Source organism: Elephas maximus, chromosome 11 (assembly GCF_024166365.1).
Source record: "Elephas maximus indicus isolate mEleMax1 chromosome 11, mEleMax1 primary haplotype, whole genome shotgun sequence".
In the NCBI taxonomy this organism is placed as follows: Eukaryota; Metazoa; Chordata; class Mammalia; order Proboscidea; family Elephantidae; genus Elephas; species Elephas maximus.
Window position 1 is genome coordinate 111,243,441 of NC_064829.1, and position 23,584 is coordinate 111,267,024.

The 23,584-nt window shown below is 54.8% G+C and overlaps 1 protein-coding gene and 1 long non-coding RNA gene across 7 annotated transcripts; one reads left to right on the forward strand and one right to left on the reverse strand.

The window, feature by feature from the left end:
• Positions 1-499: 499 nt before the first annotated feature.
• Positions 500-12,609, reverse strand: LOC126085582 (uncharacterized). 3 transcript variants are annotated; one of them, XR_007519310.1, is made up of 3 exons: positions 11,748-12,609; positions 935-1,119; positions 500-749 (listed from the first exon to the last, which is right to left on the reverse strand). It is a non-coding gene; the product is annotated as an uncharacterized LOC126085582 (long non-coding RNA). The 3 variants fall into 3 exon arrangements; XR_007519311.1 differs by having other exon boundaries at positions 935-1,094; positions 11,533-12,609; XR_007519309.1 differs by having other exon boundaries at positions 11,533-12,609.
• Positions 5,201-22,107, forward strand: PRX (periaxin). 4 transcript variants are annotated; one of them, XM_049901132.1, is made up of 8 exons: positions 5,210-5,241; positions 8,924-8,999; positions 9,186-9,229; positions 9,313-9,411; positions 9,535-9,660; positions 12,601-12,757; positions 17,298-17,494; positions 18,098-22,107. In XM_049901132.1, exons 5-8 carry the CDS (start codon positions 9,634-9,636, stop codon positions 21,935-21,937), a joined length of 4,221 nt encoding a protein of 1,406 aa, XP_049757089.1. In that variant the 5' UTR covers positions 5,210-5,241; positions 8,924-8,999; positions 9,186-9,229; positions 9,313-9,411; positions 9,535-9,633; the 3' UTR covers positions 21,938-22,107. The 4 variants fall into 4 exon arrangements, with proteins under 4 accessions (XP_049757090.1, XP_049757089.1, XP_049757092.1 ...); XM_049901135.1 differs by having other exon boundaries at positions 9,317-9,411; XM_049901133.1 differs by lacking the exon at positions 8,924-8,999 and having other exon boundaries at positions 5,201-5,241.
• The last annotated feature ends 1,477 nt before the right edge of the window (positions 22,108-23,584 follow it).

Here is a 23,584-nt window from a genome sequence, read left to right on the forward strand (position 1 = left end):
ACCTTGGGGAGGGCTTCCAGGCAAAGGTGACTGTGGAACTGAGGGGGAGCCATCAAGTTGGGAGTGTGTTCCAGGCAGAGGGAACAGATTGTGCAAGGTTATGGAACATACCACCCTTTCAGGTATCTTAAGCAGCTAGGTTTGGCTGGAATGAAGAGCAGAGCAGTAAGCCATGGGGGCTGCAGGGACTGACAAGCACCAGGGCACCCAACACCCTGGATGGTGGGCTTTACTCCAAAGGCACTGGGGAGCCATGAGGTAGAGACCCCTCTGATTGCTGTGTGTGGATGAGGTGTAGGGGGAGCCTGGAGACCAGGAGCCCAGTGGGGAGGGCGGGGGGGGGCAGGCCAAGGGGAGGGTAAGAGGCTGTGGGGCTGATGGGAGGGGTGGAAGAGGGGTCCAGGGCTGGCTCTAGCCAGGGGATCAGGGAATGGTGAGGCCACCTGTATATTAGTCATCTAGTGCTGCTATAACAGAAATAAAACAAGTGGATGATGGCTTTAACAAAGAGAAATTTATTTTCTCACAGTACAGTAGGCTAAAAGTCCAAATTCAGGGCGTCAGCTCCAGGGAAAGGCTTTCTCTCTGTTGGCTCTGGAGGAAGATTCCTTGTCATCAGTCTTCCCCTCGTTGAGGAGCTTCTCAGGCGCAGGGACCCTGGGTCCAAAGGACACACTCTGCTCTCAGTGCTGCTTTCTTGGGAGTATGAGGTCCCCAACTCTCTGCTTGCTTCTCTTCCCTTTTATCTCCTAAAAGATAAAAGATGGTGCAGGCCACACCCCAGGGAAACCCCCTTTACAATGGATCAGGGAGGTGACATGAGTAAGGGTGGTGTTACAATCCCACCCTAATCTTCTTAACATAAAATTACAATCACAAAATGGAGAACAACCACACATACTGGGAATCATGGCCTAACCAAGTTGATACATACATTTTGGGGAGACATAATTCAATCGATGACACCATCTCTGAGGCTGGGACCAGGAGGAGAAGCAGGTCTGGGGTTGGTCCTGGGGCCAGCGAGGGACAGAGTGGGTGCAGACACCCAGGGGAAGCATCCAGGAGGTGGCTGGATCTCTGAGACTGGAGCTCTGTGGAGAGGGCAGGGGAGCAGGACTGGGCATGGAAAATAAAGGATGGGGGTGAGGAGGACATCGGTCTCCCTTGCTGGCCTGGGTGGGGCCGGGCAGTGAGGCAGGGCAGGGCAGGCACTAGCTGAGCCTCCTGCTTGGCTCAGTCTGGGCCCAGAGAGGGTGGTCCCCGATGGAGAAGCTTCCACCTCCTCCCCTAGCCCCTCAGGATGTCCTGTGTTTACTGAGGTGGCCTTGGCCGGAACCAGGACCTGGTACCACCCCTAAACTTAGCTTCCCTGGCCACACCCCCTTGGGTGAAGGAAAGCAAGATAGAGACAAAGATAGAGACAGAGAAAGAGAGGAACACAAAGAGAGAGAATGAGACAAAGAGACAGAGACAAGGAAAAAGGGCAGAGACAAAGAGAGGAAGAGAGACAAAGAGAGACATGGACACACAGAGAGACAGCCATTTCTGATAAAAACTCACAGCAAACTAGGAATGGAAGGAACTTCCTTAACCTGATAAAGGGCAGCTACAACAAGCTTACAGCTACTACCATACTTAATGGCAAAAGACTGGACGTTTTTCCCCTAAGACTGAGAACAAGCAAGGATGTCTGCTCTCTGAGACAGGGAGAGAGAAAGAGAGTAAGCACCATCCTCCCTTTTCTCTTAGATCCCCAGCAGAGACAGGTGGGTTTTCTTCCCTGCTCCGGCCCTGGCCTGTAGCTCTCAGACTCTTTCCCCCGTCAAATGCTTAAAAGCTCAGCTCTGACTTCGTCCCTCCCACAGCTCCCCAGGACCCTATGGTTCTGTTTACCCCTGGGCCTCTCAGCTCCCCCTCACACACTCACATTAACCAACTTTTCAAGTGTGCCCACCCACTTCAGAGCCTTTGCACAGGCTGTTCCCACTGCTCAAAACACTCCCTCCTTCATCCATCACCCACAGTCTTGTATTAACACCTATGCATCCTTAAGGTGCCAGTTCAAATGTCACCTCCTCCAGGAAGCCCTCCTGGGCCTTCCCGATAGTACCAGAGCGTCAGGGCCCTTTTATAGACTGGGGTCCACTTTTGATGGCACTTAGCTCAGTGTGTAATTAGACATGTGTTTCTCTGATCGCTTCATTAATGTTTGTCTCCCTCCCATCCCCAGACTGTGAGTCCCATGAGGGCAGTCATGGTCATTGCTGTGTCCCCAGCACAGCCCAGCACAGAGGTAGACACTGGAGGTATCAGTGACTGGCTGGTGAATAAATGTTAAATGAGGAAGAGATGCTTAGGAAGGGACGTGTTTGACCCTGGGGAAGCAGTTGTGAACAAGGACATGGTCTTTAGCTCCTAGACATCTCTTCATTATTTTAGTTGTTGTTGGGAATATACACTGAACATGCATCAATTCACCAGTTTCTACATGCACAGTTCAGTGACATCGATGACATTCTTCACGTCATGCAAACATTCTCCTAATCCTCCCCTATTAACATAAGCTCACTCCCCCCAAGGTTCCCATCTAATCTTTCGAGAGCTGTCGTTAATTTGATCCCATACAGGTAGTTCTTCAAAGAGCATATGCTCAAGGCAGACATTCTTTACTAGTTAAGCTAAACTATTGTTTGGTTTTAAGAAGACTTTAGGGCATATTTTTGGTTTAAGGTTTAAAGATTATCTCAGGGCAATAGTTTCAGGGTTTCATCCAGCCTCCATGGCTCTAGGAAGTCTAGAGTCCATGAGAATTTGAGATTCTGTTCTACAATTTCCCCCTTTTGATCAGGATTCTTCTAGCTCCTGGACATTTCATATGTGCTGAATTCTCTCTGGAGTCAGGTCCTTTGCCCACAATGTTCCCTCTGCCTATAAAACTCTTCCCTTCCCTCTTCTCTTACATAGCTTCCATGGGTCATTCAAGTCTCAGCTCAGATGTCCCTTCCTCCAGGAAGTCCTCCCAGACCCCCCCTTCCTAGGCTGGGGCAGGTGCCTCCTCTGGGCTTCCACAGGCTTCTGGGATACCCCATCAAGGTCAGAACCTCTTTGGTCTGTGTGTCCACAGTCCTGACCCCAACCATTCTGGTTTGTCTCCCTGTTGGGTCTGTGAAAGCAGACCCAGGTTGTCTCAGTCACACTGTGCCCCTAGCATCATCCAGCCTGGGGCTGGGGAAACAACCAGGTGCTCATTGAACGTTTGCTGACATTGGATAAAGGACTGCTCTCTGTCTCCTCCTCCTCAACAGTCAGGTTTTAGCTCAGATGTCACCTCTTCCAGGAGTCTTCCCTGAGCCTGTCCCCCGGGCTGCATTTAGGTCTGTCAGGGTCCCCAGTGACCAGCAAAGGGCCTGGCACCAAACAAGGGTTTGTGAATGAATACATGAACAAATGAATGTTTGAATGAATCAATGAATGAGAGAGAGAGAGGGAGACTGCAAGAGGGTGAGGGTCTCCTCAGGCCCATCAGCAGCCTCTGGCCACGTTGTCCTGTCTACCCCTACAGGCAGGAGGACTCTGGCCAGGTTCCAGCCACACCCCACCCCTTGGAGACTGCCAGGGCTGGAAGGCGTTTCCCACCGCTCAGCACATTCCGGCCTTCTCTAGCAGCCGCGAGTGGGCAGGGGGCATTTCGGGGAGAAGTGGGGAGGCCCTAGCATTCTGGGATTCTGCTAACCCGTTCCTGATCCCCTAGTCCCTTGGGAGTAGGCCCCAAGCCCTTGGTGAGGGGTGGGGGGCAGGTCCATGGCGGGAGCAGCAAGCTGGTGTGAGGGGCGGGGCTGCCGACTGAGGCAGGGGCCTGGTGCCGGTGCCTGGCTGGACAATGGGGCTGAAGCTGCTGACGCGCACTTTGGGGGTAATCCCCCAGCCTCCTCTCAGCCCTGGCCCCAGGCCTGGACTCAGAGTGCCCAGCGCAGCCGAGGCGGCGGCCGGGAGGGTGCAGGGGCATGTGGGGGTACTTGTGCTCCCTGTGCCGCCCCCCGGGGTCTGGTGAGTCAGGGTGAGCTGGGGACAAGCTGGGGGCCAGGGGATTGGGGTGAGGCCCACAGCGTTGGCTTGGGAGTTGGACAGGTCTGGGTTCAGACCCTCGGGTGGGTACCTTGGGTGGCTCTCTTACCCCCTTGGAGCCTCCTTATCTGACACAGAGGGGATACAAGAGCATAGTGGGCTCTTGGGGCTCTGGATCCTAGCTCCACCACCTCTTGGCTGTGTAGCTGCAACTTGGACATACTTCGCCCACCTTTCACCTTTGATTCCCAGAGCAGAGCTTTAGGTGCCCAGCATAGTATTTTGCACATCCTAGGTGCTCCCCAAAATGGCAGCTCCATTAAACAGAGAAGTGGAGCTCCTCCAGGCCTGGTCTCATTCAGGCCAAAAGCCCCTGGAAGTCTAGCCATGTCCCCTAATTTGTGTGAATAACAATAATAAAAAATACTTGGGAGCAGCACTCACTCTGTGCTAAAATCAAGCCAAACCCGTTGCCGATGAGTTGATTCTGAAAGGACAGAGTAGAACTGCCCCACAGGGTTTCCAAGGAGCAGCTGGTGGATTCGAACTGTCAGCCTTTTGGTTTGCAGCTATTTCTCTTAACCACCGCCATCAGAACTCCCACTCTGTGCTAGGCACTGTTTTAAGTTTTTAGTCTGTTTTAACTGGTTTAATCCTCAACCCACCGGGAGGTAGGCATTTTTACAATCCCTGTTTAGAGGTGAAGAAACTGAGGCCCAGAGAGATGCCATGGCTTGCTCAAGGTCACATAGCCAGAAAGTGGCCAAGCTGGGATTTGAACTGGGAGATAGAGTGGAGGGAGCTTATCTCAGGGACCCCGGGAACCCACGGGGCCATGCCCGGGTCAGGGAGCCAGGACAAGGTGGTGATGGGTGCTGAGTCTCCAAGTACATGTAGTGACATGCAAACCCCTGGGGAGCAGCTCATGGTGGAGGTCTTAGACCAGGCGAAGGAGAGGTGGCTGACTCTTGGCTCCCTGCCCTCTGGAGGATGGATGTAGCTGGCAGAGGGGGCTGTTTGTTTCCCTGCCACCCACTGCCTGGTGACGTCACGCCCTGGCAGCCAATGGCTGGGGTCTTCCCCTCCTCCCTGTTCCCATTCCTTTTCCCCCCCAGCCTGGGGCTGGGACCCAACAGACGGACTGGAGCTCTGGAGGTGTCTGGAGGCCCAGCGGTAAGGAATCAGCAGGCCGGTCCTCTTTGGGCCGGGCTGAGAAGTGGTGGGAATGAGATCCAGGGTCCTGGGAGGTGCTGGGAGGGTGCCTGCAGCTCAGGAGGAACAGGCTTTGGAGCTAGGCCCAAATTCCCGTCTCTGGTTCTGTAGCCTTGGGCAAGATACTCCACCCCTTGTGCCTCCATTTTCCCATCTCTAAAATGGGATCACAGAGGCCCCCTCACAGGGCTGGTGTGAGAGTGAATGAGTTGTTGCTTATAAAGGGCTGGGGCAGTTGGCTGGGTTGGGGCAGGTTTTCTGGGCCCTGGAATAGGGGGCTGCGCCGGTTGCGCTGCCTGAAGTTCTTCTTTGGTGGGGGAAAGTGGGGGTCACTGGGGAGCAAAGGCTGGGCATGAGACAGAGAGGTAGACACTTCCCCCATATACACCCTGTTGCTGTCAGAGACTAAAGAAAACCAAACTCTTTGCCGTTGAGTCTATTCCAATTCATAGTGACCCCATGGGACGGGGTAGAACTACCCTATAGGGTTTCCAAGGCTGTAAATCTTTATGAAAGAAGAAGCAGGCTGCCACATCTTTCTCCCACGGAGTGGCTGGGTTCAAACTGTTGACCTCTCAGTTAGCAGCCAAGTGTTTAACCACTGCACCACTATGGCTCCTATGAGAGACTAATCCACTGCTATCGAGTTGATTCCAACCCATAGCGACCCTATAGGACAGAGTAGAGCTGCCCCATAGAGTTTCCAAGGAGTGCCTGGCAGATTTGAACTGCCGATCTCTTGGTTTGCAGCCCTAGCACTTAACCACTATGCCACCAGGGTTTCCTGTCAGAGACTAAAAAAAAAAAATTAGCTTACTTTAATTGAGCACTTACTATATCCTGGGACTATTCCAAGTGCCTTAAGTCTGTTGTGTACTCACAAATCCTTGCAGCCACTTTTATTGTCTCCATTTTACAGATGAGGAAACTGAGGCCCTGAGAGGTGAAATCCCTTGCCTAAATACTCATACTAAGGAAGTGCTGGAGTGGGGATTTTAACTGAGGCAGCCCAAGGCCATTCCCTTAACTTCCAAAAAAAACCAACCAAATTTACCGCCATCGATATAGAGTTGAGTCGATTCCTACCATCCAAGACAGAGTAGAGCTGCCCCATAGGGTTTCCAAGGAGCGGCTGGTGGATTCAAACTGCCAACCTTTTGGTTAGCAGCCATAACTCTTAACCACTGTACCAGGAGGGCTCCTAACTCCCTCCCCACCCAGTAAATGGCCTCAGATAGTGTCCAGTGGTCTGGGTGAGTCAGGTGAACCACCCCCCCCCCGCAACTCCCATTGCCAAGGGCACCAGATCACAGGCTCTGAGTGGGGAAAATTCCCAAACGAGGCTGGCAGCAGCCACTGTGGGGAAGAGGGCACAGAAGGCAAACCCTGGGGATTCCTCAGCAGGACCCAAGCCCCAACCCCTCCCCCCAGCCACTCTGAAGGATACAAGTGGCATCTGAAATAGGTAACTGAGCTGTACCTGCCCCAGAGAGCTGTGGCGAGGATTTAACGAGGGCGAAGGCAGGGAAGGAGCTTAGCACATAGTAAGAGCCCCAGAAACGGGGATTGTGAGGGTTCTGGGAGCTCAGGCATGTACCAGGCCAGTGCCACAGTATGCACTCAAGAAATGGGGCACCAGGGGGGCTTCCCCTACAGGCCTTCCCCAAACACAAGCCAGGGACCCTCCCCCCAGCAGTACGCCCACTCCCTCTTCTGCCCAGTGGGATGGGCAGAGCTGGGAACAGAGAGTGCCTGGGGTGGGGTGGGTTTCCTTCCGAAGCTGCCCCCACCCCACCTCAGAAGCTGGGAAAGTGGCTCAGGAAGGCCATCGTTGAGCTAAATATAACCTGGGGCTGGGCGGCTGTCCCAGGGAGGGCTGAGGAAGGAGGGCACTCTGTCTTGCCCTGGCCTGGCTGAGCTTCCGGGGCCAGGCTCTGGGTGTGACCCCTGCTGCCTGAACCTCGAGCAGGGCGCTTGTGGCCCAGGAGACCCCCTATTCTATCCTATCCCCCCCACCTCCAAGTGCTAGGTTTCTGCCACTCCCAGCTCAGGAAGCTATGGTGTGCCATGGTCCTGGTTAAAGGGACAAAGAGTTAGCTTTTCAGACCTGGGTTCAAATCCCAGCTTTGTCACTATGAGTCTCTCAAAGCTCATTTACTCATCGTAAAATGGGGTCCTGTGAGACCACATTCGTAAAGTACCTGCCCAGTCCAGGGCTGACACTGACAAGGCCCCTCTAAGGATGCCTCTTTCTGGCACCCCCAGCCCCTGCTGTCCAACCCCGCGCCTGCCCCTGCAGCCCCACTGGGGTTACCCCAGTGCCCAGAGTCTCCAATACAAGTTATGTGTGGTGTAGGGATCAAGGTTTTTTTTCTGTCCCTTCCTGGCTGTGTGACCCTGGGCAGGTCACTTCCCCTCTCTGAACCTCAGTTTCCACAGTCACCACATCCAGGGTGATTTTGAGGCCTGTGGGTCGCAGCACAGGGCCCAGTTCAGAGGAAACACTCCAGACGTGGGAGCTGGCCCCAGAGAACTCTGTGCCATGCTTGGAGGGGCTGGGGGCTCAGAGTGGTAGCGGAGGAAGATACAGAGACCAGGACTCCCTAGGAAACCCAGGGAGGACCCCTGGGACACGGTGGGGGGCCGGCGGGTGGAGCGGGTGCAGCAGAATGTTGTGGGGGGTCCCTGTGTCCTCTGTCCAGGTCGGTAAGGGAAGACTATGAAGGGCCATTGTGTGGCTGGGGGTGGGTGGAAGCGGGTGGAATGTGACTGGGCACAGCAGATGGACCATTGTTTGGGGGAATGTGCCTCGTGAGGCCTGACCTTTCCCTGTGGAGTGGGGGCTGGCAGGCTGGCATGCCAGGTGGGGGCCAGGGGGGCAAGCCCTGAGTCGGGGAGTGGCGGGGGGGAGGCAGTATCCGTCGCCATTTCTCCAGAAGGACCTGGGGGGAGGCTGTGTGTGAATCCCAGCTCTGCCTCCTTCTCACTGTGTGGTCGGTCTTGGGCCAGGTCCCTTAGCCTCTCTGAGCCTGTTCCCTCCTCTAAAACGGGGAGAGGGTCTTCTGTGGTGAGGCAGAAGGTCTTAACCCAACCCACTGCCCACTGCTGAGTCAATTCCAACTCATAGCGACCCTATAGGACAGAGGAGAACTGCCCTATAGGGTTTCCAAGGAGCAGCTGGTGGATTCAAATTGTCAGCCTTTTGGTTAGCAGCTGAACGCTTAACCACTGCACCAACAGGGCTCCGGTCTTAACCCAGGGACTAATAAAGAGTACTCACTCAACACCCATTGTGATTATTATTACCTGTATAGGGGACTGGAGCTTTCAGACAAGTCCAAGTCCCGGCTCAGCCATCTGTGACTTGGGCAAGTGACCTCTCCTCTTTGAGCCCCAGTCATCTCCTCTGTAATGTGCTCAATAATAGTGCTGACTTGACAAGGCTGTTCCGAGGCCTATTACATGCCGTGATGCCTGTGGGGCACTCGGCCCAAGGTCATGACCACAGGACGTTCTTAGTAATAACAATAATGGCAAGTATTCATAAGTGCTTACCATGCGCCGGGCAGCTTGTATTTATTAACTCGTTTGACCCTTATGACAGCCCTGCAAGGTAGGTGCTCTCATTCTCCCCGTTTTACAGATAAGGAAACTGAGGCACAGAGACGGAGGTGGTTTGCCCACTGGGAGTACACGGGAGTGGCTGTAATTATTTTATGGTGAATTTGGCCCCCTCGGGTCAGCCAAGGTGGGTGGGTGTGGAGGTTCTACTGCCAGACAGGTCTAGTGTCCATTCTGACTTTACCACGTGCTGTGTCACCAGAGCAATGGCTCTCTCTCAGGAAGCAATGGGGGTTGGGGGGAGGGGGGTGAGCCGATAATACTGTTTGTGTTATTCTTCTTAGAGCCCCGGACTCAGGAGGCCCAAGGAGCACGGGGTGACCCTGAGGTAAGCACCGGCTGATGCCACACGCCCTTACCTGCCTGCCCCTGGCCTGGCTGGAGCCTCATGCCCTGGTCTCTCCCTGGCAGACAGCAAGACTCCAGAGGAAGGGTGTGAGCCCTGCAGACGGCTGCACGGCACCCCGGGCTGGGCTCCTGCTAGGAGGGGGTGCCTGCGCCCAGGCAGCGGTGAGAGCGTAGTTGGGCTGGGGGCCCCTTTCCGCTTCCAATACCCACCCTGACCTCACCCTTTAAGCCCAGCCTCCAGCCCATCCTCTCCTGGCCTCAAGCCCCCATCCCTGTGCCCCGCAGGCTCAGAGGCAGCTGCTCCATGCAGAACTGAAGCTGGTCCTGCAGCAGAAGGGGGAGAGGAAGCAGGAGCCTGGGGCCTGCGTGACTCCCAGCAGCACCATGGAGGCCAGGAGCCGCAGTGCTGAGGTAAGCAAGACCACCCCTGTGATGAGGGCTTCTGGGGCCTGGAGGGGGGCTGGTAGTGCCAAGACACAGGTCAGGGCAGCAAGGAGATACTTTTTGGCTTCTCTGTGCCTCCATCTGCTTATCTGTGAAATGGGAATAGCAACAGGGTCTATTTCATGGGTCACTGTGGGGGGACAAGGAGAATAATAACATGTAAAATGCTTAGCACAGTACCTGGCATAGTCTAAGATTAAAGAAACTAAGTCATTGGAGCATAAAGGAGTTAAATTAATGCACTGAAGAAAATCCAGCAGAGATCCTTCATCAAGAAAGGCAGTATGGCGTAGGGGTTAAAGACCTGGGCTGTGGACACAAGGGCTCAAAGCCTAGCCATGCCACTTCAGCTAAGCAGCCCTGGGCAGGTGACCTCACCTCCCTGAGCCTCGGTTTCCCCATCGGTGGAATGGGGCAATGGTCCCCACCTCAGGTGTTGATGACTCACACTTGAGTCATCTGCATAGGGCCTGGCACCTAGAAAGCCTCTTTTCATGCTAACTGCTGTCACTGTTACTATGGTAGACTATGGGCATTGACTGGGTCCTAAGTATAGCAGGTACGGAGTGGACCTACTTTTTACAGGAGCCAAGCTGGGGCTGGGGGAGGCAGGCAGGTGGTAAAGCTCTAGGAATGTCACTGCCTACAGGATGGCCTACGGGCTCTGGGATCACAGACCTGAGGTCAAGGCCCAGCGGCTTAACTTGCTGGGTGGCATCAGGCAAGTCACATCACTTCTCTGGGCCTTAGTGCCCCCCTGTGTGACCGCTCAAGGCTGTGGGGAGGATGAAATGAGATGCTACACACACAGCCCAGGGCCTGCTAAGCAAAGGGTGCTGGTGACAGCCATGTTGCTCCCTGCTATGATTCTTATTTCCCTTCCCACTTTGCCCCCACCCAGCCCCTTAGTCCCCCCAGGGCCACTGCTGTGGAGCATCTATCTAACCCAGACCTGCTTTCCCCTTTCCATGCCCTGGGCTCAACTCCTGGGCCTGCCTGGATGCCGGGCCCATTACAGCAACTCCTCAGATTCCCACTGCTTCGAGTGTCAGCTCACAATCGGAGACCCCTTCCAGTACACCCATGTCACTCAACCTTACAGCGGGCAAACAGGCCCAGAGAGGGCAAGGTTCCCCCCCAGAGGTATACAGCAGATTGAGGTTCCAGATGGATGTGGAACCCAGGTCTCTCACTGCCTCTTCTGGGAAGCTGTGATGTGAACCCCAGCGTGCTGCTGGGCCAGGGCCAGGTCAGCACCATTTACAGTAAATGCCAGGCATGCCACGTCTGCTGGTCCACCGTTTATTACCCACGCAGCCCCCTTTGACTAGATTCCCTCTCCCATGGGCGTTAGGCAGGTCTTGGGGTCAGAGCCCACAATAGTGCACAGTGTCACACACATTCAGGCTCCACTGAGGCCAGTCTCCCCCCTCACACCCCATCCCGCACCAGAAGGCCCTTTCCTTGGAATCTCATTCTCTCCCCACCCCTTGTTCTGCTGTCACTAAAGCCCTTCCCTATCGCTCAGTCTGCCTGTGAAATATATGTCCCCACCCTTTCTCTCACCCTAGCTCTGCACAAACACCCTGGCCACACCCCTCTCATATCTTTGGCACCCTTCCATACTCCATTTGGAGTCCCTAGGTCGTGTAAATCGTCAAGCGCTTGACTACTAGTCAGATGAGTGGTGGTTGGAACCCACCTAGAGGTGCCTCACAAGACAGGCCTGAGGACTTGCTTCCCAAAGGTCACAGCCTTGAAAGCCCTATGGAGCAGTTCTACCCTGCACACCAGAGGTTGTTATGAGGCTCAGTTCACTCCACGGCAACATGGACATACCTCATTTGGCCCCTCTTCTTTGGCCTGGTTCTCTAGCTCCATCGTCCCAACCAGCCCCGCCTCTTGAGAGAGCACAGCCCTACCCCTATCTGGCCCTGCCTCTCTGACTCATCTCAGCTTCCCTGTTGTTGTCAGGTGCCCTCCAGTAGGTTAGGAGGCATAGCGACTCTCTGTACAACAGAACAAAATACCGCCCAGTTCTACGCCATCCTTACAATTGTTGCTATATTTGAGCCCATTGTTGCTGCCGCTGTGTCAATCCATCTCGTTGAGGGTCTTCCTCTTCTTCGCTGACCCTGTATTTTACCAAGCGTGATGTCCTTCCCCAGAGACTGGTCCCTCCTGATAAGCAGTACAAAGCAGATGAGATGAAGTCTCACCAACCTCACTTCTAAGAAGCATTTTGGCTGTACTTCTTCCAGGACAGATTTGTTCGTTCTTCTGGTAGTCCATAGTATATTAAATATTCTTCGGCAATACACAATTCAAAAGCATCAATTCTTCAGTCTTCCTTATTCATCGTCCATCTTTCACATGCATATAGAGCGACTGAAAATACCACGGCATTAGTTCAGGCTCATCTTAGTCCCCAAAGTGACATCTTTGCTTTTTAACACTTTAAAGACGTCTTTTGCAGCAGATTTGCTCAATGCAATACATCCCTTGATTTCTTGACTGTTGTTTCCCTGCGTGTTGATTGTGAAGCCAAGTAAAATGAAACCCTTGACAACGTCAATATTTACTCTGTTTATCCCTCTAGCCCCCCCTCCCCCGCCCGGCCCCTTCTCTTCGACTCCGCCCTTCACCCCGCCCCTTCCGACGGTGGCCCTGGGGGCTCCGCAAGCCCCGGGCGCGGCCAAGCGGTTGAACGGTTCCTCGGTCGGAGCGGCCCACGCGCACGCTTAAAGGGGAGATGCACGAGTGGCTGGGCCCAGACGTCCTGCCTGAGCCACGCCAAGGGGCATGTGCCCCGAGGACCCCTTTAAGAGTCGTTTTTAAGCGCGATGGCGGGCTCTGGGCGAGGTCCGGCCCTAGTGTCCCATGGCGACCCCTGGCGGCCCTCTACAGGAGCTGAGGAGGGCAGAATTGGTGGAGATCATCGTGGAGACCGAGGCGCAGACCGGAGTCAGCGGCATCAACGTAAGCGGCGGTGGCAAGGAGGGAATCTTCATCCGCGAGCTGCGTGAGGACTCGCCTGCCGCCAGGAGCCTCAGCTTACAGGAAGGTGGGCGGGGCTGGGGGGTTGGGGGCCGAGTCTGTCCCAAGGGGCGGGGCCGTCCTGTGGGGGTGGGGCTAGGAATCAAAGTTGCCTGCGCCGGGAGCTAGGCTGAGACTGGTTTCCGGGCATATGGGCGTGGCCTGAGATCAGGAGGCGGGGCTAAGGACTTGGGGCGGGGTTTTGTGCGCCAACATTGTATTGTGATTGCTCAGAGCCGGCTCTCGAGAGCCATTGTTTGGGTTTGAATCCCAGATTCGCTATTTACTAGCCCGTGCTCTTTCTGAGCTTGTTATCTCTAAAATGCGAATAATTCTAGTACTTACCTCTTAGGGTTATGACGTGGATTAAATGCGTCAGTATTTGAAAACACTTAGCATATACCTAAGTCGTTCATCGTAAGCACTAAGTGCTAGTTACTGCTTTTGTAGTTGGGACAGGAGAAAAGGGGGTGGAGTTAACAACTTGGACGAGGTTAGGAGGGGAGCTTAGAGATGTTTTAGGAAAATGGATGAGGCTGATGTGATTTATTCATGCAACAATTATTTATTAAGCACCTTCTTTTTCCAGACATAATTCTAGGTGCTTGGGCTGCAGCAGTGAACAAAAATGACAAGAAATTTAAGAAGAAGTATAGAATTAATTGGAAGGTGATATGTGCTACAGATGCCAGGAGGGAGGCTACATTTTTAAATATAGTGGACAAAGAAGGGTAGAAAGGCCCAAAGGAGGTGAGGGAAGAAGCTATGTGGCCATCTGGAAGAGCGTTCCAGACAGAGGGAACAGCTGGTGCAAAGTCTTCTTCAAGGTGGGAGTGTTCCGGGCTTGTTGGAAGAATAGCAAAGAAGCCAGTGTGGATGGAATAGATTTAGTAAAGAGGAGAGTAAGAGATGAGATCAGAAAGGTAAGGGGAAGGGCAATTTTTAGAGGACTTTATATATAGGTGTTGTAGGGTAAAAACATCACAAAATTTAGTAAAGCAAAAATAAATTTTTATTCTGCATATATTCAAAAAGGCAAAAGTGGGAAGCGGACAAGCATGCTGCCCGAGCTCATGTCTGCCCGAGTCCAAGGAATATTACAGAATAAGCAAGAATGGGAAAATGGACAAGCATGCTGCTAGAGCCATGTCTGTCTGAGTCCAAGGAATATTACAAAATCATCAGTACATATTAACATTACAAATGGGTAAAATCATTGAAAGGTTCACCTTTTCACCAATTGGCTAAAAACTGTTCGATCAATGAGTCTACATTTTGCGTCATCTTTTTATTTTTAAAATTTTTTATTGTACTTTAGATGAAGGTTTACAGGACAAACTAGTTTCTCATTGAACAGTCAGTACACACATTACTCTGTGACACTGGTTAACAACCCCACGATATGTCAATACTCTTTCTTTTCAACCTTGGTTCCCTATTACCAACTTTCCTGTTCCCTCCTGCCTCCTAGTTCCTGCCCCTGGGCTGGTGTGCCCCTTTAGTCTCGTTTTGTTTTATGGGCCTGTCCAATCTTTGGCTGAAGGGTGAACATCAGGAGTGACTTCATTACTGAGCTGAAAGGGTGTCCGGGGGCCATACTCTCAGTGTTTCTCCAGTCTCTGTCAGGCCATTAAGTCTGGTCTTTCTTTTTGGGTTAGATTTTTTTTACATTTTTGTCCACTTCTGCGACCCTCTACTGTGATCCCTTTCAGAGCAGTCAGTGGTGGTAGCCGGGCACCAACTAGTCGTACCGGACTCAGTCTGGTGGATGCCGTGGTAGATGTGGTCCATTAGTCCTTTGGGTCAGTCTTTCCCTCATCTCTTTAGTTTTTTTCATTCTTCCTTGCTCCCAATGGTGTGAGACCAGTGGAGGATCCTAGATGGCCACTCACAGGCTTTTAAGGCCACAGATGCTACTCGCCAAGGTAGAATGTAAAACATTTTCGTTATAAACTATGTTGTGCCTATCGAGCTAGATGTTCCCTGAGACCATGGTCCGCACAGCTCTCAGCCCAGCAATTCAGTCCCTCAGGGAGTTTGGATGTGTCTCTGGAGCTTCCATGACCTTGCCTTGTGCAAATTGTGTTGGCTTCCCCATATTGTGTACTGTCTAACCCTTCATCAAAGTTACCACTTATCTATTGTCTATTTTCCATCCCCACCCCTACCCTCCGTGGTAATCATCAAAGATTGTTTCTTTTTGTGGGTAAACCTTCTCATGAGTTTTTACAGTCCTTTTGTGATTGACTATTTTACTCAGCATAATGTCCTCCAGGTTCATCCATGTTATGAGCTGCTTCACAGATTCATCATTGTTCTTTATCATTGCATAATACTCCATTGTGTGTACGTACCACAGTTTGATTATCTAGTCATCTGTTGATGGGCATCTAGGTTGTTTCCAGCTTTTTGCTGCTGTTGAATCATCTTAATAATCATTGGTACCAAAACCAAAAACCAAACCCAGTGCCGTCAAGTTGATTCCGACTCATAGTGACCCTATAGGACAGAGTAGAACTGCCCCATAGAGTTTCCAAGGAGCACCTGGCGGATTCGAATGGCCGATCCTTTGGTTAGCAGCCGTAGCACTTAACCACTACACCACCAGGGTTTCCATCGTTGGTACAGGTTTCAGTAATGACAGAAGGGTCTTCGTTGGTCCAACAAATTTCCTATTCACTAAATGCTAATAGAAAAAGTTAAGAGTGGAAAATCCTTTGTGTTCTGTTTGATTGGTTTATGTGAAAGGTTTCCTAAAAGATGTTTTCCAAGATCAGGGCCCAGTTGATGTGTCCTTGTGAGTCCAGCTCCAGCTAGGTCACATTCTAGGACAGGGAATAATGGCTCCAATATTATCTCCTAAATCATAGGTCATGATGAGGATTTTGGTTTTTATTCTGGGAGGGTTGTAAGCAGAGGGACATGAACTGACTGTGTTGAAATGCTTCATTAACAGTAGAGTGTTGGGAGCAGAGAGACCAACAAGGAGGCTAACTACTGTGATTATTCAGGAAAGAGATGATGTTCAGGACCAAGGTTTGGGTTCTGAATGTATATGAAGGGAGAGCCTTCAGGACTGGATATGTGATGTGATGGAAAGAGAAGGGGTCAAGGATGTGTCCAGGGATTTTGACCTGAGGATGGAGTTGGTAGTCTTGCAAATGGGAAACATGGGCTGGAGCTGATTTGGAGAAAAAACAGGAGTGCGGTTTGGGTCTTGGAAATGAGAGGTGTCTCTTGGACAGCCAGGCAGAGATGTGGAGGGCCAGTTGGATATATGAGTCTAGGGTAGAAGGGGAGAGTGCTGGGCTGGAGAGACAGACTTGGGAGTGGTCAATATATTTTAAAAAAACCCCAAAAAACCAAACCCATTTTTGTCAAGTCGATTCCGACTCATAGTGACTCTGTAGGACCCTGTAGAACTGCCCCATAGGGTTTCCAAGGAGCGGCTGGTGGATTTGAACTGCCCACCTTTTCCTTAGCAGCTGAACTCTTAATCACTATGCCTAAACACCTGAATCCAGATGAGCTTCTCAAAAGAGTAAGAAGATACCATGTAGATGGAGAAGAGGCCTGAGCCCTGGGGCACTGTATCTTTAAGAGGTCAGGGAGACGTGGTGGAACCATCCTAGGAGACAGAGAAGGAACTGCCAGGAAGGCAGAAAGAAAACCTGAGGAAGTGGCAACTTGGAAGCCAAGTGAAGCAAGTGAATGAAGGAGAGAGACTGAAGTTGGGTCAAATGTTGAGTGGTCCAAGCAGGTGAAGTCTGGGACTTGATCATAGGATTTAGCTATGTGGAGGGCACTGCGGGGGGGACCTTGAGAGGAGCAGTTGAGGTGTGTGTTGGGGGGAAGACAGAAGTGTGATTGGAGCAAGGTCAAGAGAGAGGGGGAAAGGGGAGAAGTGGGAACAATACTGCTAGATGAGTCAACGCATTTTGCTGTAAAGGTGAGCTGAGAGATAGGGAGAGTGAGGTCAAGACACTTTTTTTTTTTTAATGGGAGAAGTAATGGCATGTTTTTACATTGATGGGAATAATGTAAGAGAAAGGGGCAACTGCTGATGAAGGGGAGAGAGGAAAGAACTGCTGGAGGACGTCCCTGAGAAGGCAGTGGATGGTTGACCTGAGCTAGGGATTAGGGACAGGAAGGAGAGTGGAGTAATCGTTACAGGACCAGGGGGTTGGGTAGATGGGGTGGGAGCTTCTAGAAGTTTCCTTCTGATTCTGTTTTCTCAGTAAAGGAAGCAAAATCAGCAGCTGAAATATGAGAATTGGGGGGGGGAACGTGCCCTGGGGTCGCTCCAACTCAGTGACTCTATAGATTGGGAAAGGGGTGTGAAAAGGTTGGGGGTGGTGCGCGACCTGAGTGGGCGTGGCCTTGTTCTGTGGTGTGGGGAAGAGGGGGCCCTAAGGCCGGGGATATTTGCGGCTCCGCCCTTTGCTCTGGGTGGGCAGGGTGGACCCAATTGGGGTGGGGCCTCAGTGCCCTGGCTCCAAGGACATGGGCGAACCAGGCCTGGGTGGAGCTGGGAAATGCCCAGCTTTCCGCCTCCACCTTGCCCACAGGGGACCAGCTGCTCAGCGCCCGCGTGTTTTTTGAGAACTTCAAGTACGAGGACGCTCTACGCCTGCTGCAATGTGCGGAGCCCTACAAGGTCTCCTTCTGCCTGAAGCGCACTGTGCCCACTGGGGACCTGGCGCTGCGGCCCGGGACTGTGGCTGGCTACGAGATCAAGGGCCCCCGGGCCAAGGTGGCCAAGCTGGTACGCGTGCTGAGCCCGGCCCCGGCCCTGGATTGTCCCGGCGACCCCATCTCTGCGCCGTGAGCCCCACTCCCCACCACCGTGGGCCAGTATTGTTACTAACCTCACCGCTAATCTCACCTTTCTGCCTCTGTTCTCCTTCCCTAAACTCTTCCCTGGGGAGGAGGGTCCCACTGTCTCCAGACTATGGCCCTCACCCATTTCGGAGAGGCAGCCCTACCTAGTCCTGAACTGGGGTACTGGGAACCACAGAGGCCAGGTTCAAGGCTGAGTGTTACTCACTTGCTGCTGAGTGACCCTCAGCAAATTTCTTTCCCTCCCTGTGCCTCAGTTTCTCCATCTTTAGAACGAGGGTGTTGGAGAACATCCTGGGCAGAAACCTAGAAGTCTTGGGTCCCGGTTCCTACATGCCCGTTGACCCACTGTGAGATTCTGAATGAATGCCTTTGCCTTCCTGGGCAGTAATGGGGAAATAACAGGCAGGAAGTGGGGATGGTGTTTTGGGGGACAAGACCCTCTCACCCAACACATCCCCGTCCTGGTACAGTACCAGGTGGGGCTCCCCCTGTCCCACTGCCTCCCGCCTCTCTCCTCTCTCCCCAGAACATCCAGAGTCTCTCCCCTGTGAAGAAGAAGAAGAAGGTGGTGGTGCCTGGGGTCATGGGGGCCCCTGCAGACCTGGCCCCTGTTGACGTCGAATTCTCCTTTCCTAAGTTCTCTCGGCTGCGTCGGGGCCTTAAAGTCGATGCCGTCAAGGGTCCTGTCCCAGCTGTCCCCGCCCGCCGGCGCCTCCAGCTGCCCCGGCTTCGGGTACGAGAAGTGGCTGAGGAGACTCGGGCAGCCCGGCTGGCCGCTGCCGCTCCTCCCCACAGAAAGGCCAAGGCTGAGGCTGAGGTGGCAGCGGGAGCCCGCTTCACAGCCCCCCAGGTGGAGCTGGTGGGGCTGCCAGGCGTCGAGGTGGGTGTCCCCCAGGTCTCAGCCCCCAAGGGGCCAGGGGAGGTGGCTCCCTCAGCCGTGGGGATTCAGGTCCCCCAAGTGGAGTTGCCTCCCTTGCCTTCACTACCTACTCTGCCCACACTTCCCTGTCTGGAGATCCGGGAAGGTGCTGTGGCAGTGACGATGCCCACTCTGGACGTGGCAGCACCTACCGTGGGGGTGGACCTGGCCTTGCCCGGCACAGAAGTGGAGGCTCGGGAAGAGGCACCTGAGGTGGCCCTGAAGATGCCCCGCCTCAGTTTCCCCCGCTTTGGGGCTCGGGCAAAGGAAGTTGCTGAGGGCAAGGTGGCCAAGGAGAGCCCTGAGGCCAGGGTGAAGGGGCCCAGACTTCGAATGCCCACCTTTGGGCTGTCTCTGTTGGAGCCCCGGCCTGCTGCCCCTGAAGCTGTGGTCGAGAGCAAGCTGAAGCTGCCTACCATCAAGATGCCCTCCTTTGGTATCGGGGTGTCAGGGCCTGAGGTCAAGGTGCCCAAGGGGCCTGAGGTGAAGCTCCTCAAGGCGCCTGACATCAAGCTCCCGAAAGTGCCCGAGGCGGCCCTGCCCGAGGTGCGACTCCCGCAGGTGGAGCTCCCAAAAGTTTCCGAGATGAAAGTCCCAGAGGTGAAACTCCCCAAGGTGCCGGAGATGGCTGTGCCCGACGTGCGGCTTCCAGAAGTGCAGCTGCCGAAAGTCCCCGAGATGAAGGTCCCTGAGATGAAACTCCCGAAGGTGCCTGAGATGAAGCTCCCTGAGGTGAAACTCCCCAAGGTGCCCGAAATGGCCGTGCCCGAAGTGCACCTCCCGGAAGTGCAGCTCCCGAAGGTTCCGGAAATGAAGCTCCCTGAGGTGAAGCTCCCCGAGGTGAAGCTCCCCAAGGTGCCCGAGATGGCCGTGCCCGACGTGCATCTCCCTGAAGTGCAGCTCCCGAAAGTTCCGGAAATGAAGCTCCCCGAGGTGAAGCTCCCCAAGGTGCCCGAGATGGCTGTGCCTGATGTGTGCCTCCCGGAAGTTCAGCTCCCGAAAGTTCCGGAAATGAAGCTCCCCGAGGTGAAGCTCCCGAAGGTGCCCGAGATGGCTGTGCCTGATGTGCGCCTCCCGGAAGTGCAGCTCCCGAAAGCTCCGGAAATGAAGCTCCCGAAGGTGCCCGAGATGGCTGTGCCTGCAGTGCGCCTCCCGGAGGTGCAGCTGCCAAAGGTGTCCGAGATGAAACTCCCCAAGGTGCCCGAGATGGCCGTTCCGGATGTGCGCCTCCCAGAGGTGCAGCTGCCAAAAGTCTCAGAGATGAAAGTCCCCGACGTGAAACTCCCCGAGATGAAGTTCCCGGGGATAAAGCTCCCCAAAGTGCCGGAGATGACTGTGCCTGATGTGCCCCGCCTGGAGGTGCAGCTTCCAGAAATGCCCAAGGTTCCAGATGTCTGTCTTCCGAAGGCCCCGGAGGTGAAGCCGCCCAAGGCTCCAGAGGTGCAGCTCAAAGGTGCCGGGGCCGAGAACGCTGAATTTGGCCTCAAGATGCCCAAGATGACCATGCCCAAGCTGGGGAGGCCAGAGTCCCCGCCACGAGGCAAGCCAGGCGAGGCCGGCACTGAGGTCTCGGGGAAGCTGGTGACACTTCCCTGTCTGCAGCCAGAAGTGGGCGGTGAGGCTCGCGTGGGTGCCCCCTCCTTCACACTGCCCTCGGTGGAGCTGGACCTGCCAGGGGCCCTTGGCTTGGAGGGCCAGGTGGAGCGGGCAGAGGGCCCTGGGGTGGCAGCAGGAGTGGGGGAAGCAGGCTTCCGGGTGCCCTCTGTTGAGCTTGTCGTTCCACAGCTGCCCACAGTGGAGGTTGAGGAAGGGCGGCTGGAGGCAATGGAGATGAAAGTCAAATCCTCCTCCAAGTTCTCCCTGCCCAAGTTTGGACTCTCAGGGCCAAAGATGGCCAAGGCGGAGGCTGAAGGGGCTGGGCGAGCCACCAAGCTGAAGGTATCCAAGTTCGCCATCTCGCTCCCCAAGGCTCGGGTGGGGACCGAGGCCGAGGCCAAAGGGGCAGGGGAGGCAGGCCTGCTGCCTGCGCTTGATCTGTCCATCCCACAGCTCAGTCTGGATGCCCATTTGCCCACGGGCAAGGTGGAGGTGGCAGGGGCCGACATCAAGCTCAAGGGCTCCAGGTTTGCCCTGCCCAAGTTTGGGGTCAGAGGCCGGGACACTGAGGCTGGAGATCTTGGGTCAGGGTCGGCCGAGCTTGAGGGTAAGGGCTGGGGCTGGGATGGGAAGGTAAAGATGCCCAAGCTGAAAATGCCGTCCTTTGGGTTGGCTCGGGGGAAAGAAGCAGAAGTCCAGGGTGGGCGTGCCAGCCCAGGGGAAAAGCCAGAGTCCACAGCCAGGCATCTTAAGCTTCCCGAGGTGGAGCTGGCCACGCCGGGGACCGAGGAGGAAGGGCGGGCTGAGGGGGCAGCAGCTGTTAGCCGGGCGTGGCTGTCAGGCCTGCAGGTCTCCACGAGCAGGCAGGTGGGCACTGAGGGCCAGGAGGGGGCGCCGAGGATGCGCTCACTGGGCATCTCCCTGCCCCAAGTGGAGCTGACCAGCTTTGGGGAGGTGGGACTGGGTACCACCTCAGGGCAGCAGGCTGAAGGTACAACCCCTTCAGCAGAGGGCACAGCAGGCTACAGGGTCCAGTTGCCTCAGGTGACCTTGTCCCTACCTGGAACCCAGGTGGCCGGTGGTGAGCTACTGGTGGGTGAGGGTGTCTTCAAGATGCCTGCTGTAACCATGCCCCAGCTTGAGTTGGATGTGGGGTTGAGCCGTGAGGCACAGGTGGGCGAAGCAGCCACAGGCGAGGGTGGGCTGAGGCTGAAGGTTCCCACGCTGGGGGCAGGAGCTGGGGCGGGGACAGAGGGGACTCAGGAGCAGTCTGTAGGGGCCGAGCACGCCTTCCGCCTCTCACTTCCCAACGTGGAGCTCTCACCACCCACCGTGGGCAGCCACGCCGAGTACCAGGTGGCAGAGGGCGAAGGGGACGCCGGGCACAAGCTTAAGGTGCGGCTACCCCGGTTTGGCCTGGTGCGAGCCAAGGAGGGGGCCGAGGAGGGAGAGAAGGTCAAGAGCCCAAAACTCAGGCTGCCCCGCGTGGGCTTCAGCCAGGGCGAGGAGGCCACTGGGGAGGGCTCCCCCAGCCCTGAGGAGGAAGAAGAAGAGGGCACAGGGGAAAGAGCTTCAGGGCGTCGAGGCCGGGTACGCGTCCGCCTGCCCCGTGTGGCCCTAGCTGCCCCTTCCAAGGCCTCCAGGGGACAGGAGGGCGAGGCAGTTCCCAAGTCCCCTAGTGGGGAGAAGTCTCCCAAGTTCCGCTTCCCCAGGGTGTCCCTGAGCCCCAAGGCTCGGAGCGGGGACCAGGAGGAGGGTGGGTTCAGGGTCCGGCTGCCCAGTGTGGGGTTTTCAGAGACGGGGGCTCCAGGTCCCACCCGGATGGAGGGGGCTCAGGCTGCTGTCGTCTGAAGCCCCTGGCAGAGGAAACTCGCCTCCTGTCCCCCCTCCCTGCCCTCCCTCTGTCTTGTATGTGAGATAACCAGCACTAACTCTGAGAGGGTGGGAGGGGGGTGACTGACCAGGGCGGGGCGGCGGGCATGAGTGCCTGTATCTCGGCCACACCATGTGAATAAAGTAATCCAGAGGTAGCAAGTGTCTGGCCTCTGTGTGTGTTGTGGGGCGGGGGCGGGGAGTGAGGAGGGTGGGGTGCGTGGAACAAAAAGAGCCCCAGAGCCACATAAACCAGAGACTCCATCGGCCTGAGACTAGAAGAACTAGATGGTGCCCGGCTACCACCTGACAAGGAACACAACAGAGTGTCCCTGACGGAGCAGGAGAAAAGTGGGGTGCAGAACTCAAATTCTAGTAAAAAGACCAGACTTAATGGTCTAACTGAGACTGGAGGAACCCCAGAAGACATGGCCCTCGGACTCTCTACTAACCCAGAATTAAAACCATTCCTGAAGCCAACTCTTCAGACTTAGACTGGACTATAAGACAAAAAATGATACTCATGAAGAGAATGCTTCTTAGTTCCAGTAGATACACGAGACTAAATGGGCAGCTCCTGTCCGGAGGCCAGATGAGAAGGCAGAAGGGGATAGGAGCTGGCTGAATGGACATGGGAAATCCGGAGTGGAAAGGAGGAATGTGTGGTCACATAGGGAGAGCAACTAGGGTCACATGACAATGTGTTTAAATTTTTGTATGAGAAAGTAACTTCAGCTGTAACCTTTCACTTAAAGCACAATTAAAAAACAAAAACTAGGTGGCCTTAAAAAAAAAAAAAAAAGAGCCCCAGAGGGAAAGTTTGAGGGGGACTTGAGCCTGGCTGGAGGGGAGCCTTTGGTATAGGGGGGACAAAGGCCACCCCTGGTCTAAGAAGATTCAGGGTGACCTTGGGATAGACTGGGGTGGGAGGCTGGTCTAGCCCTTCATCAGAGCGCAGCTGTGGGACCCCTCTGTTGGGGAATCCACATGTCCTAGGGAACTCAGTCACCCCAGGGGCCCTAAGAGCAGATCGATACCCACTGTCCTCTTCCCGGCACCTCCCTGCCGCCAAGGGCGCCTTCGTGCAACCTGGCCTTCCACTTCCAGTCTGGCTGGTTTGACTGCCCATCCCAGGCCCCACCCAGGTAGGCCCCTTGTGCCCCTCTCCAGAACTGTGGGCTCAGAGCCTCCACCCTTGACACCTGGCTGCCTCTTAGGATTAGGCACCAGGGTCCTTCAGCCCCTGTCAGCGCTGGGCCTCAGCTGCCTCCCCACACCCCAACTAAGGATCTCAGCTGCTAAGCCCTCACCAGGGCATCCAGACACCCCCATGGGTCCCTGCCACACCCCTGACTGGACTAAGAAGGCATGTTCTCCAGTTCCAAATCATCTCTCCCCCACATCTGTCCTTCCCACTCTCTTCAAATCTTCTGTCCTCACCCACCGCCCCCCCATCCCAGAGGATGAGGCCCCGGCCCTTGAATCATCACAGACCCCCCTACTCAGACCTTTCTTTATGGGGCACACCCCTCCCCAGCCCACCAGCATTTCGGGGCATCCTCCCACCACAGCCCAGATCTGTCAGCAGTGGCCTCTCTGTGGCTATTCTGGGAGCTCCCTATCTCC